General features: G+C 34.2%; 1 protein-coding gene across 8 annotated transcripts; it reads right to left on the bottom strand.

Annotated features, from left to right (window-relative positions):
* Positions 1-1,170: 1,170 nt before the first annotated feature.
* On the bottom strand, positions 1,171-15,083 carry LOC141682599 (uncharacterized). 8 transcript variants are annotated; one of them, XM_074487291.1, is made up of 5 exons: positions 14,965-15,083; positions 14,733-14,872; positions 13,635-13,792; positions 13,462-13,511; positions 1,171-1,840 (listed from the first exon to the last, which is right to left on the bottom strand). In XM_074487291.1, the coding sequence occupies exons 1-4, from the start codon at positions 15,032-15,034 to the stop codon at positions 13,508-13,510; spliced, it is 372 nt and encodes a 123-aa protein (XP_074343392.1). In that variant the 5' UTR covers positions 15,035-15,083; the 3' UTR covers positions 1,171-1,840; positions 13,462-13,507. The 8 variants fall into 8 exon arrangements, 1 of the variants encoding a protein (XP_074343392.1); XR_012559852.1 differs by having other exon boundaries at positions 13,635-13,736; positions 14,733-15,070; XR_012559854.1 differs by lacking the exon at positions 13,635-13,792 and having other exon boundaries at positions 14,733-15,070.
* Between the last annotated feature and the right edge of the window lie 540 nt (positions 15,084-15,623).

Here is a 15,623-nt window from a genome sequence, read left to right as displayed (position 1 = left end):
TTGACACCAATGAGTCGCTCTCTCATTATTCACAAATTTAACATCATAACATTATATTTAATGTAATATTTTTTTCTATTATATTCAATGTAATATTATTTCGTTTTAATAAAATAAAATTTTGAGAAACCAATAGATTGAAATGTTACGAGAGACACCACATCATCGCACTCGTCTTCTCTTTTACATAAGTATAATATAATAATTTTAAAAAATATTAAGAAAATATATTTATTTATAAAAACTTGTATTTATAATAATTCATTGGCTAAAAATTAAAAAAAAATAGGAAAATATAATATAGTAAGCTGATTTTAGGAGAGACGGGGAAAGTGGTATTAAAAAAAATTACGAGAATATCAAGATGATAATAAGTTTATTGAAATAAAAAGTAGTTGTTATAGGAGAACATTAATAGTAAGTAGATTTGAAAAAAAGGGAAAATCTTGTAAAAACTTTAGGAATTTATGAAGGATGATAATGAATTTAGGAGAATGTAAGGTAATTGTAGTTTTTGATTGTCTTTGTAATATTTCGTTGGCTAAAAAATAAAAGGAAATTTTTGCAAAAATATAATATAGTAAGTTTATTTTAGAAGAAAATGGAGAAATGGTATTAAAAAAGAAACACTACAAGGAAAACAGGGTGACACAACGGTTTTTAACCGTTGTCTGATACCCCTCAATACCGTTGAATATTGAGGCACCGTCTGATGCGCGTATCAGAAAACGGTACCGAATCGTTGTCTGTCTTACTGCAAGACAACAACGCATGTACAAGAAAACGTTGTTAGAAGGTTGGTATACACAACGATTCTTTTGTAATAGAGTGTTGTAAGACATTGGGTTATTCATCCGTTTCTTAGATGCATACCACATGTCTGATATGTTTAACACAATGGTTTTGCTGAGACAAAATGTTGTCCTTCCTTCCTATAATCAACAGTATCAAAAACAAAATATATTGTTTGAAATGACTCCATACAACGGTGTAGTTACAAAATAATGTTGTAAGACAAGGTGTTAGTCAATAGTTTTCGTGAGACGAAGTGTTGTCGTTCCTCAATTCTAACGACAGTTTCTGTAAAATGATGTGTTGTCTTGTATTAATAGAGTCAAGGGTGTTCTAAAAGAGAAAGTATTGTATGAAATTTATGTTACAACGCTCCAATAAAACTCATACTGTTTGCATTATATTTAGACAAATCTTTATTCGTTTGTAATATTTGTAGGAATAACAACATACAACAGTTTTATTTTCATAATCTATTATATTTATTAACATTAAAATGGTACTAATTTTAGTTATATCAGTGCTTGTACTACCCCTACACATTTTTCTCTTACCACTCTCCACAAAATCAGCCTTATCACTGATTTTGATACTTCCACTAGTTTTTGCGAGGCTGCTGGAACCATCACTAACTTTAGAAGCCAAACTGTGTTTTGGAGTTCCTAGCTATGATGTTTTGTTTTCCACATCCTCTAACCTTCCAAGTGAGCCCCTCATCTCACTCACAGTGGGGTTTTTGCTTTGAGGTGTTTGTGGTAGGTGATGGAGAGAAAGGCTAGAATATAATTTATCAGCTAACGAGCTGATATGCCCCTTCTGCTGAAACTTCTGTTTAAATGATGCTTCATTGATATCATGTTTAGATGCAACTTATTGAGCAATGCTAGATGATTTCCCATGTGCAGGAAGGCCTGTATTGCTTAATTTACTCTGGTTTTTTTTATAGAAATGTGGGCACCGGACTTAGAGGCCATTGTAAACTCCGCAAATCCTTTGATCTATTTAGCCGAAGAATGCCATTAATTAGCCACCTTGGTTAAGAAAACATCTACAAAAATTAAGAAAGCAAATCATAAATACATAATTTAATTCCCTCCGACAATATTTATATTAACTAAACTAAGTCTTCAATAACCAACTAACATATCAAAGAATCACTACGACTATAAACAAATCTAACATAACAACAGCCTAACAACATCAGAACAGATCAAAAAGCTTTCTTTATACCTAGATCAACATCATCTTATTCTAAAACAGACCATATATAAACACACTTACACATCGAAGAATACGCTATTTTAGAAGAGAACAAATACATATAGATGCAACCACAAAAACTGACAGACACCCAATTTTATTTACAAGAACTCGATACCAATAACGGATGCAATATTATAATCAAGATCACATCTGTTTAGCGAAAAATGTAGACTTAAAAGTGTTAGATATATTTATGATGTCATGTCTAATATGATTTGTGTTTAGTTTTCAGATCTTACTTAAACAGGACAAATCAGTACTTAACTGGAAATCAGTACTTATACTGAAGTCAGAACTTAAGATATCAGAACTTAAATTGTCAGAACTTAAGTTATTAGGAGATATTTATCAGGAGATAATATCAGGACTTAAGAAGACTTTCAGATAAGGAAGGCGGCTGAGTGAAAGGAAAGAAGATCAAGACAAATACAAGAAGAGATATGCATGAAGAAGAATTCTATGAAGAATAGAATACTTGGAAGAAAAGATAACTGATTGATATATATTAGGAAGCATAATTGTATTCGATATCAATTAGAAGTTTATCTTGTAACTGTGTAGTATATAAACACAAACATAGGGTTTACACTATATGTGTTATCATTATCAAAAATATTATTCATTGTAACCCTAGCAGCTCTCGTGATAATTTGGTCATTACTGAGAGAGGACAGTTTCATATTGTAACAGAGTTTATTGTGTTGAATAAAATCTGTGTATAATTACTTGTGTTCTTGTTTCGATTTGATTGTAGTAAACACTGTATTCAACCCCTTCTACAGTGTGTGTGACCTAACAAGTGGTATCAGAGCAATCTGTTAACACACAAACAGAAAAGATCCAAAAACAATCATGTCTGAAGAAACACAAACTCCAACCAAGCCTACCAAAACTGAAGAACCTCCAAAGACTCAAATCCATAATCGATATGAGACTATTAGAGTTCCCATACTGAAACCATCTGAATATCCCGTATGGAAGGTGAGGATGTCTATGTTTCCGGAAGCTATAGATCCAGAATACCTTGACAGAATCAATGAAGGACCACATAAGCCAACCAAGCTCTCTGTTGTAGTTGCAGATCAGCCAGCACAGACAATACCAAAGGCGAAGAGTGAATATACAGCTGACGATATCTCATCTATTGATAAGGATGCAAAGGTACGACATTTGGTGCATAGTGCCATTGATAATGTCATGTCAAACAGGGTAATCAACTGCAAGACTGCAAAGGAGATATGGGATGCCTTGGAAACAAGATGCCAGGGAACTGATTCAATTAAGAAGAACATGAAGACTATACTCACTCAAGAGTATGAGCACTTTGACTCAAAACCTGATGAGTCATTGACTGGTTTATATGATAGATTTGTCAAACTCTTGAATGATCTGTCACTGGTAGATAAGGAATATGTTCTTGAAGATACTAATCTCAAATTCTTTTTAGCTCTTCCTGAAAGTTGGGATTTGAAGACCACAACTATAAGAGACAATTATGCTCTTGATAAAACTACTCTTGATGAAATTTATGGTATGCTCAAGACTCATGAACTTGAGATGGATCAAACAAGCAAGAGGAATGGAAGAAAGTCAAGGACAGTTGCTCTTAAGGCTGAGGAGGATGTCCCCAAAGTAGCTGCCTCAAGAAAAGGCAAGGGAAAAGCTCTCATCACAAAGTCTGATACTGAGTCATCAAGTTCTGATAGTGTTGATGAGTCAGAAACTGAAAGCTTACCTGAGATGGATCCTGATGAAGAGATGATGAAGATGTATGCTCTTATAGTGAAAGGAATCACAAGGATTGCATACAGGAAATTTAGAAAGGGAAAGAAGTTTTCCAGGAAAGGTGCAAGTTCTGATAAGAGAGGTTTCAAAAAATCTGAAGGCAGAGGAGGAAAGTCTGACAGAGGAGATTACTCAAATGTCAAATGCTATAATTGTGGTGAGAAAGGCCACATATCTCCTGATTGCAAGAAAGTGAAGAGTGACAAAGGAAAAGCACTTGTCACAAAGAAGAAAAGCTGGATAGACACTTCTGATTCTGAAAGTGAGGTGAACTATGCCTTAATGGCAAATGTTGATAGCAGTTCTGATGCTGCTGAGTTAAAGGTACCTCAAATTACTTATGCCTTTCATACTGATGACATTATTTTGTTGAAAAGATATCTTGAAACCATGTTCATTAGTTATAGAGATCAAACTTTAACATGTGAAAGATTAACTTCTGCAAAATCTTGCTTGTAAAAAGAGGAATGATTATTTAGAAAAAGAGTTAGTCACGTTCCATCAAACTCAGAAAGATTGATATAATGCCTTTTATGTTAGGGATGAAGTACTTAAAATGAATGAATCTCTAAAAAATGAGTTAGAAAAAGAAAGAGAGATTATCAGGACATGGACTAACTCTGGCAGAACAACTCAGAATTTGTTAAGCAGTGGAAATTGGAAAGAGGGCTTAGGTTATGGATATGATAAGAATGATAAGGGAACTATAGAAATTGAGCCTATAGTTGTTAAACAAAAGCCAAAGTTAAATCCTGTTAAGTTTGTAGCTGTAAAGTCTGATTTGATAAATCAGAAGTTAAAGAGAAATTAACTTCTGACAAACCAAAACAGGATAAGCCAACTGAAGTTAACATAGGCTTAATGACTAAGAAGCAGCTTAAGCATAAACTGAAAGATGTTAAGAATGTAAACAAGGTAAAGCCACCTAGGAAAAATAGGAATGGAAAGGAAAGTGTGAATAAAAGCAATGATTATAAGCTTGTTCCTAATGCTCCTAGAAAGAAATGTTATAACTATGGAAATTCTAACCATCTAGCTTCTTTTTACAGGAATAATAAGAACATAACTCCTTACCTTCAAAATCAGGAGTTAAGAGTCAGTCTGTTAGATATAGACCACAAAATCCTTGTTTTCATTGTGGTAGTTTATGGCATTCCATTTATACTTGTAAGGAATATCATAGTTTGTACTATGATTATTATCAAATAAAACCTTCTTTAAAAAAAGTTAACATTATTCCTTCTAGTGTTAGTTCTGATGCAAAGTCTGATACTGTAAATGCTGATAAGAATGATGTTAACATAAACTCTGATGTTAAATCCGCTGCAACTGTTAACAAACTTAATAAGGCAAAATGATCCAAGCAAATCTGGATCCTTAAAACTAATCATTAGTTGTCTTTGTGATTGCAGGGTAACAAGAAAAATATCCTAGTTCTGGACAGTGGATGTTCAGGACATATGACTGGAAATAAAGCCCTGCTATCAGACTTTGTGGAGAAAGCTGGCCTAGGTGTTTCTTATGGAGATGACAACATGGGAAAAACTCTGGGATATGGCAATATCAATCTTGGGAATGTCATCATTAAAGAAGTAGCTCTGGTCTCAGGACTTAAACACAATCTGCTAAGTATAAGTCAAATATGTGACAGAGGTTATCATGTTGATTTCTTTGAAGAACACTGTGAAGTTGTAAGAAAATCTACAGGCAAAGTTGTTCTGGAAGGATACAGGCATGGTAACATTTATGAAGTCAAGCTTTCAACAAGTTCTGATGGTTCTGCAATCTGTCTGTTAAGTAGAGCATCAATTGAAGAAAGCTGAAATTGGCACAAGAAACTCTCTCATTTAAATTTCAACAATATAAATGAACTAGTCAAGAAAGATCTTGTAAGAGGACTGCCAAAATCAGTATTTGCTCCTCATGGCCTTTGTGATTCATGTCAGAAGGCAAAACAAAGAAAATCTGCATTCAAGAGCAAGACTGAATCTTCAATTCTTGAGCCTTATCACTACTACATGTTGATCTATTTGGTCCAGTGAATGTCATCTCTATTGCAAAGAAGAAATATGATATGGTCATAGTGGATGAGTTCACCAGATACACATGGGTGTATTACTCGCACACTAAAATTGAAACTGCATCTATCTTGATTAATCATGTCAAACATCTAGATAAATTGGTCAAATACTCTTTGAAAATCATAAGAAGTGATTATGGCACTGAGTTCAAGAATTTGATTATGGAAGAGTTCTACAAAAACCATGGAATAAAGCAGGAATTCTCTGCTCCTAGAACTCCACAGCAAAATGGAGTTGTTGAAAGAAAGAATAGAACTCTTATTGAAGCTGCACGAACTATGCTTGATGAAGCAAATTTGCCAACCTATTTTTGGGCTGAAGCTGTATAGACTGCTTGTTTTACTCAGAATGCAACACTTATCAACAAGCATGGAAAGACACCATATGAAATGGTGAAGAAAAAGAAGCCAAATCTGAAGTATTTTCATGTTTTTGGATGCAAGTGTTTTGTTCTTAAGACTCATCCTGAACAGCTATCCAAATTTGATCTAAAAGCTGATGAAGGAATTTTTGTTGGATATCTACTTTCCACAAAAGCCTTCAGAGTCTACAATTTAAGAACAAGGGTTGTCATGGAATCTATCAATATCTCTTTTGATGATAAGAAGATTACTGGACTTGAAGATTTTAATGATCATGATCAACTGAGATTTGAAAATGAAGTTTTAAATACTGATTCTGTAAATCCTGACGGTCTAAATCCTGAAAGTCTAAATCCTGATACTGCAAACTCTAATGGATTAAACTCTGATGTTATTAAAACTGTGATGACTACGCCAAAGCAAGATGCACCTGTGCCGGGGGAGCATATTGAAGATCCAACCACATCTCAAGAAGCATCAGAATCTATAATAGGCTCTTCAAGTTCTGATTCATCAAGTTCTGATGGGCCAAGTTCTGATAATTCTGGAAACTCATGTTCTGATATTTCTGGAAACTCAAATTCTGAAGGATCCAACTCAGAGAGCATAATTTCAGGGGGAGCATCAGAAAATGTTGATGGAGACAGCATAGATCATGGGGGAGCATCCGGTTCTAGAGATAACCTTCCATCTGCAAGGAAGTGGACTAACGCACATACACCTGACTTAATTATTGGAAATCCTGATGCAGGTGTTAAAACTAGAACAGCTACATCAAATGAATGTCTCTATCATTCTTTTCTTTCTCAGACTAAACCAAAGAAAGTGGAAGAAGCTCTTCAAGATGTTGATTGGGTGCAAGCAATGCAGGAAGAGTTAAATGAATTTGAAAGAAATAAAGTCTGCACCCCAGTACCAAGACCAAAGAACAGATCTGTTGTTGGTACAAAGTGGGTGTTCAGAAATAAAACTGATAGTGATGGCATAATTACAAGGAATAAAGCAAGGCTGGTTGCAAAAGGATACTCTCAATAGAAGGGAATTGATTATGATGAAACATTTGCACCAGTTGCTAGATTGGAAGCCATAAGGATATTTTTGGCTTATGCTGCTCACAAAAAGTTTACAGTCTTTCAAATAGATGTGAAAAGTGCTTTTCTTAATGGAGAATTGGAAGAGGAAGTATATGTTGAACAACCTACAGGCTTTGTAGATCCCAAATTTGCTAATCATGTCTACAGGCTTGATAAAGCACTTTATGGCCTTAAGCAAGCTCCAAGAGCATGGTATGAGACATTAGCTCAGTTTCTTCTGTAAAGTAGATTTAACAGAGGGACAATTGACAAAACTTTATTCTAGCTCAACCATGGAAAGGACTTACTTTTGGTGCAGATATATGTTGATGATATCATTTTTGGTTCTACAAATGACGGACTTTGCAGAAGGTTTGCCAAACTGATGCAGTCAAGATATCAAATGAGTATAATGGGAGAACTTAGCTATTTTCTGGGCCTTCAAGTCAAGCAGAATGAAGAAGGAACTTTTATTTGTCAATCTAAGTACACCGGAATTTTTTCGAAGAAGTTTGGAATGCAAGATTGTTCAAGTGCATCCACTCCTATGGCCACTGCAACAAAATTGGATAAGGATACTGGTATATCAGTAGATATCACTGATTACAGAGGTATGATTGGCTCATTACTCTATCTAACTGCAAGTAGACCTGATATCATGTATGCTACCTGTCTTTGTGCAAGATTTCAAGCAGATCCAAGAGAACCTCACTTAACAACTGTGAAAAGAATTTTCAAGTACCTTAAGGGTATAGCTGATCTGGGATTGTGGTATCCTAGAGAATCATACTTTAAGCTAATAGGTTACTCAGATGCAGATTTTGCAGGATGCAGAATTGACAGGAAAAGCGCAAGTGGAAGCTGCCAATTTCTTGGAGGCAGATTGGTTTCTTGGTTTAGCAAGAAACATAAGTCAATTTCCACATCAATTGCAGTAGCAGAGTACATTGCTGTAGGAAACTATTGTGCACAGATTCTTTGGATGAAGAATCAGTTACTGGATTATGGGTTCGAATTTTATAAAATCCCTATTTACTGTGATAATCAAAGTGCTATTGCTATGACAGGTAATCCAGTTCAACACTCAATGACAAAGCACATCAGTATTAGGTACCACTTCATAAGGGAACATGTGGATGAAGGTATAGTGGAATTGCATTTTGTTCCAACTGATCAACAACTAGCAGATATCTTCACAAAACCACTATGTGAAGCTACTTTTACAAGATTGGTAAATGAACTTGGAATGGTTTCAGGTTCTTTTCCTAAATCTGCCTAGTTTATGTTCTGATACATCAAACTTTATGATTAGTATTTACAGATATTACTATCTTTGTGTATTATGTGCTTAAATTGAAATTTGCTTAGGTGCTAATTGTTGTCTGATGTGAATTTCTAAACTTTGATAGTGATATGGATGTTTCTGTGACTATTCAATCCAATGAGGATAACTGTGCTAGATGTTGACCTAGTAGTCTTTAAATACTAAAGATCCCATGTTTGAAGTAATTGTTTATGTGGAAATCTTTTAACACAAGCAAATTCTGATATTGAGCTTAGTTGAAGTTTACTTTGTGTATCTTATTACTAAGTGCCTTTTCCTTGAGTCTATTCTGGGGCAAGCCCATCTGCCTCTTCCTAGGTCCATACTGGAGCCCACGTGAGATTTTTCTGGACTGTTACAACCTAAAGTTCTGATACCACTTCCACACAACCACCTCAAACATCAGAACCACAACCATCAGCACATTCGGTGAAGCCTTCATCTTCAAGACCAAAGAGGACAAAGAATGTACCTCAATCTCAGCAGAAGAGGAGGAGAATTATTCTAAGAGATGAGTCAGATACTGAGGAACAAGTTCCTATATCAGAACCTGTTGTTGTAGAAGCTGAGAAGGTCTCTTCTAAAAAAGATACTGTAACTGGGAGTTCTAGGCCTCTCAAAAGGCTTAGAAAGCTAAATCCTGATGATAAAGCTCCTACAGTGTCTCCATCCTTGAAGAAAATGAAAAAGAAAAGAGCTCACAGGGACACAGTTGAGTCAGATTCAGAAGATGAGGAAGCAGCTAATGAAGGGGGTCAGGAATCTCTGATCCCAACAGAACCAATTATTATTGCATTACTTTCTTCTGCACAACCAGAAACTACTCAAGACAGAGTGCCTACACCTCCTATGTCACCTACAATTGAACAAGTACATATTGACGAGTCAGGTACAAGTGCTGAAATTGATATTCATAACTTGATTGTGCCTGAGGTTCTGTACATGGAAGCTCCAACAACTCAACTCACTCCACCAACAACACCAATTCAAGATGCGGATTTCAATGAAGATGTTCGAACTACACCAATTAAGAATATGGATGATGAAAACCAGACTTTAGATGGGAATCAAGATTTGGCTGTTGATCAGAACTTAGCTGCAGATCAGAATTTTGAGGATGATGTTGAAACCTCGATTGCCTCACATACTGCTATTCAATCAGAGGATACTGATACTGCTGGATCTATAAGTTCTGATACTGATAATGCTGAAACTACTGGTGAAGCTGCTACTAATCTAGATGCTGATGCAGGTGGTCCATCAGGACATGCACCTCAACAAACAGTTAATAAAGCTGATTTAGTCAAGAAGTTTGTTAGAGGGGAAGCACCGGTACCTTGGATTGAAACTCCTAGAGGAAAGAAGTGGACTAAGGAATGGAACACAGTTAGTTTTGTTCCTACTGAAAAGATTCTTGCTGAGCATCTGGCAAAAGCTGATGAAATGCTGATAAATGATGATTTTAAGCCACAACTGAGAGTTACTGCATTGAGTACTAGGCGCATTCAAGGTCAACACTCAACAACTCATGCCAAGGTGAATAAAATTCAAGAAACCTTTATCCAGCAAGATATGAATGTGAAACTTGAAAAGAACAGATTTTTCAAGCCTGCCTTTGACAGAATTGCCTATAATGAGAAAACTCAGGAGAAGCAAAAAACTCAGATTGATGAAATTCTAAATAATCAAGCTTCTCATCAAACTCAACTCAATGAGATCCAATCCTTAGTGGAATTGCTTGTCTCTCTTCTTTTACCTGTTGATGCCAAAAAGGGGGAGAAAGTAATTAAGTCCAAATGCAAATCTGTTCAATCACTGAAGGGTAAGGATGATGGAAAAGATGACCATGGAAACTCTGGAATGGGTAGAGGTCATGGTCAAGGCAAAGGTGGCAAAGGTTCTTCATTAAATACAACTGAAATTTCTGCACAAGGAACAAAATCTGATACTGAGAGAAGAATAAGTTATGATACTGGTAAAAAGATAAGTTCTGGTGAACATCTGGAACTTAATGAAGAAATTTCAAAGAAATTATTTTTTAAAGAAAATCCAGGAATGGACTTTGAGAGTCTAAAAGAAGAAGAAGCTAGACTCAAAGCAGAAAGTGTCAAGACAAAATCTAAAGCTTCTGTTGTTGAAAAGAAACTTCCAAAGCTTAAGGGTATTGTGATAAAAGAAAGAACAAATTCTGAGGCAACCAAAGTCAAATCACAAGTGGAAGTAGATCCAAGGTCCAAGGGCAAAGAAAAAGTTGATGAACCTCTAAAGGTTTATATGCAAGTTATGGATGAAAAAATAATTGATGAAGAAGATGCTAGTCTTACTCTGATGAAAAAGAATATTTCTCAAACAACCTCTAGCATGGCTCATGTTGTTCAGAATCAAGACTTAATAAGTTCTGAAATGACAGTGAAGCAAGCAACCTCTGACATAGCTCAAGTTGACTTGATATCAGAAGTTAAGGAAAAGGATACCTCTGACATTGCTCATGTTAAACCTTCAAAGATACTCCTACCAAGATTCACCAAAGCTAAACAGACTCAACCTTTGAAGACTGCAACAAGTGTTTTTGAAGCAAGAGTTGTTACAGGAAAGGAAGCAAGAGATAAATCTGGATTGGGTAGTTCTGATGAAAGAAGAGTACACAACACTACCAATGATTCAACTTCCTTAAGTGAACCAGGAGTAGGAGCAACTGCTGAAAGATTGAATCAACTTGAATCTATACAAATGGTTTACCATTCTGTTTTGAAAGAACATATCTTGTTACATTTTATGAAAGATGGAAAGGTATTCCATATCAGGCAGAATCCTATTCCACTGAAGTATTTTGAAGAACTGGAACATGTTCTATTCCTACTTCAAGTGAAAAATAGATTAACATATGGTGTTGCAGGTTATTTAAAGTCACAAATTCAAAGACAGAAGAAGCTTTACTCTGTAAAGTCTGACACCCCTTATTTTCCCAAGTACAAAGATCACAAAGGTGATATTGTTGAAATGAAGCCTAACACTGCTAAGATCATAACTACTTTTCTGGGTTATAAGGATGTGGAATTCAATCTACAGTTTGACAAGGCATATCTGATCAGACTTGATCAGGATATAAGGAAAGCTAAGATAAATGATCTCAGAGCAGCTAATTTTCAAACTGGTGAAGATACAGCTCAATTGAAAAATGCTAAAAGGAGGATGGTCAATGAACTTGAATATGCTGAGAGATGTCTTTTGAAGAACTATCTCAGAACAACTCCTGACATCAAAGAGATCAGAAATTGAAGCCAAGTCGAAGATCTACAACTGCTTAAATTCTGAAGTGTATACAGACTGAAGCTGATATCAGATCTTAAGGATGGTCAAGCTGAAAGGACTGTAAGTTGTAGTTATCCAGTCAAATTCTCATGCATTTGTACTTAATGTTTTTGACATCATCAAATATCTGTTAAACTTGTATATTATGCTAATTTACAAGTTGGGGGAGATTGTTAGATGTATTTGTGATGTCATGTCTAATATGATTTGTGTTTAGTTTTCAGATCTTACTTAAATAGGATAAATCAGTATTTAACTGGAAATCAGTACTTATACTGAAGTCAGAACTTAAGATATCAGAACTTAAGTTGTCAGAACTTAAGTTGTCAGAAGATATTTATCAGGAGATAATATCAGGACTTAAGGAGACTTTCAGATAAGGAAGGCGGCTGATTAAAAGGAAAGAAGATCAAGACAAATACAAGAAGAGATATGTATGAAGAAGAATTCTATGAAGAATAGAATACTTGGAAGAAAAGATAACTGATTGATATATATTAGGAAGCAGAATTGTATTCGATATCAATTAGAAGTTTATCTTGTAACTGTGTAGTATATAAACACAGACATAGGGTTTACACTATATGTGTTTTTATTATTGAAAATATTATTCATTATAACCCTAGCAGCTCTCGTGATAATTCGTTCATCACTGAGAGAGGACAGTTCCATATTGTAACAAAGTTTATTGTGTTGAATAAAATCCGTGTTCAGTTACTTGTGTTCTTATTTCGATTTGATTGTAGTAAACGTTGTATTCAACCCCCTTCTACAGTGTGTGTGACCTAACAAAAAGAATGAACTTTTTTAGTACCAATTCATCCAAATAAATCCAAAATATTAAAATGTAATTTGTATAACAAAGTACAGTGATCAAGCACCACAAACCAAATGACAAGAACAAACCCAAGAAGATAAACAATAAAAAAGACTTAAAGGGTCAATCAAAAGAAGCACTGAGATCTCTAAAATTAAGACCCCGCATCTTTCAGTTCAAACCCTACCAGGAAGCACTTATGCTCAACACGGAGAAACCCAAGATCTTATATTTATTAACGCTCTATAATCCAACAAATGAACTTTACTAAATACAACAGCCTTGTAACAGGAATTATTACCTATGTAATAATAAGAAACATAATTTGGCATATAACACATGTCTGGATCCATGAACTCAGGTAACTAAGGATTCAAAGACCTGTCAAACGACCGATTATATCAACAATTACGCAAATTCCTTGGACAAAAATGGATAAGCCAAATTACAACAACTATATGTACAATCACCCTCTTAGTAGGTTCAGAAAATTTTAAACCTTTCTTCTGCGAATCCAAAGATAACTTTTGCAATAAATAAGTTGTTTCTATAGTCAAAAATGAGTAAACACATACATAATTAAATAAACATAATAAGTAAGTCTCTTCATTTGTAGAGACCTTTAAATTGCATAAAAGGAATCAGTAGATACCGTTAAATCTCTTTGTCTATAGAGACCTTTAAATTGCTTTTATCCATTATCTAAACAAAGTCAATAGAATAAATACACATTAAAGAACTGATAATGTATGAGTGTAAATACATATTCATAAAAATAAAAGGAAAAAACACAATCGTAAATAGAGGCATTTTCTTAAGAAGTACCTAAAATAAATAACACATATCTTAGACTTGTTGGAACTGACAATAGATGCATACAAGCCAGATATTTTTTTGCTTCCAGATAGTGAGTAATGCTTACGATTTCTGTATGATGATGAAGAAGAACCAACTAAAGACATGTTTGACAAACAACTACAAATCTGTAAAGAAGTTGAACACAATTTCATTTAGTAGATTCATTGCCCTGAAAGAAAAGGTGAGGATGAAGAAGAAACACAAATTGTTCTGGCTCAAAATTCAGTAAGAAATATCAGTAGAGCAATCAATTCAATTAGAACGTACACTGTGCTATCATATTGGAGATTTTAAATTAAACCAGTGAATCAAAATGATAATAAGTTCAAATAATTTTGTACCTATGTTGGAGTCAGTACCACCTTAGATATTGTGCATTTTAACCAGTAGTTATTTTTTTTCCAGCAAGTTATAAATAGATGCAAATGGAAAGCAATGCCCGCATTACTAAAAAAATTCTCTTTTTCTGTATATTGCTGCAAAATTTCCAACACACAAATGACAAATTCGTACCAAATCAAGATACCTTTCATTTCAAGTACTAGTTCTAGGAAGACTTAATTATTTGAAGTGCTGGAATACAAGTTGCCTAATAAAATAAAACTCAAACACAAAAGGTAAGATATCCATGAACGTCTTCTAGCCAATTTGACCCAGCTACCCACTACAAGCATCTATGACAACAACGGTCACTTGGCTCTTTAGATTAATATATAATATTAATAAACTATGTTTAACAATTTTGGGAAATGTGTGGGTTCCTCGAGAACTAGCTATCCCACTCTTTTTATTCACAAAATTGATGAGGAATTGAAAAGTTGGTTCCAAAAGATGCAGAGAAGAAGAAAACAAAGCAAACTAAAATCAGATAAGATAGAGAATTAGCTAGTCCCATTTGCTCGGTAAAAGAATAAGGCGAAGATAGTTCTATATAATTATAGCAAGCCACATGGCAAACCCCTATCCATTGACCAAAATATATCAATTTTAATAAGCATACTGGTAAAATAAACATAGAAGGAGTAACAAGTTGTAGAGAAGGCAAGTAAAAAAAAAGAAAAGTACCATAAGATCCTCAAACTGAAGAAGATGCCAAACACGAATAATGTAGTCATCCCTTTTGCAAAGTTTCAAGAACTCAGCCCTGTCACGACTGGATTGAGACTTACACAGATTCTGAAATGAGTGGGTTAGAGATTGAATACCTAAATAAAACCCAAAATTTAATCAGATGGAAAATGATAAAATTGTACGGAGAGGTGATAATCAGATGCAAGAAAATGAGCATCTCAATTACCAATCGAGATGTCAAGAGAGATAGAAAGACAGATGAGTGGAAGAGTGTTATGGGGAAAAGTTGTGTACATATGCAGGAGTATGAAATATTTCACAAGGGGGGAAAATGAGCCACCCAAATTTTTTATTTGTTGGGCCTTGGCTGTGCTTTCTACTAATATTATTTTATTAATAAAAATTTTATTTTTTTAAGTTTAAAAATTTGGAAATAAAAAAATAATGACTAGATATTAATATAAAAAAGTAAGATTGTTCTTTTTTCTAGAATACGTGAGATAGTTATAATTTTTAATAAATATGTAATAAACTTCAACTCAATTTTGCCGCTCGTGTATATTTCATCTACATCCCTAACAATTCAGCGAGAAATGTGCTACAATTCGTGTTTTTGTTTTTGTTATGATCCAATTTTAAAAATATTATTATTTTAATTTAAAACTTGTTTATTTTAAATTTATTTAAATATTTGAGTACTTATAAATATAAAATGGTTATTTATTTGGGGGTACCTTACTCTTTCTAGAACTGCCTTCAATAATTTTATTAAAATTATTTATTTTTAAATTAAATAATTATTTAATTTTTATTTTATTTAAATATTAAAAAATGTTTATTATTAGTCTACGCTACCAATTATTGTGGTGTAGTGTAGCATCTCTT

Source organism: Apium graveolens, chromosome 9, assembly GCF_009905375.1.
Source record: "Apium graveolens cultivar Ventura chromosome 9, ASM990537v1, whole genome shotgun sequence".
Lineage (NCBI taxonomy): Eukaryota > Viridiplantae > Streptophyta > Magnoliopsida > Apiales > Apiaceae > Apium > Apium graveolens.
Note: the sequence above shows the minus strand (reverse complement) of the source record. Positions and strands in the feature narration are given on the sequence as shown.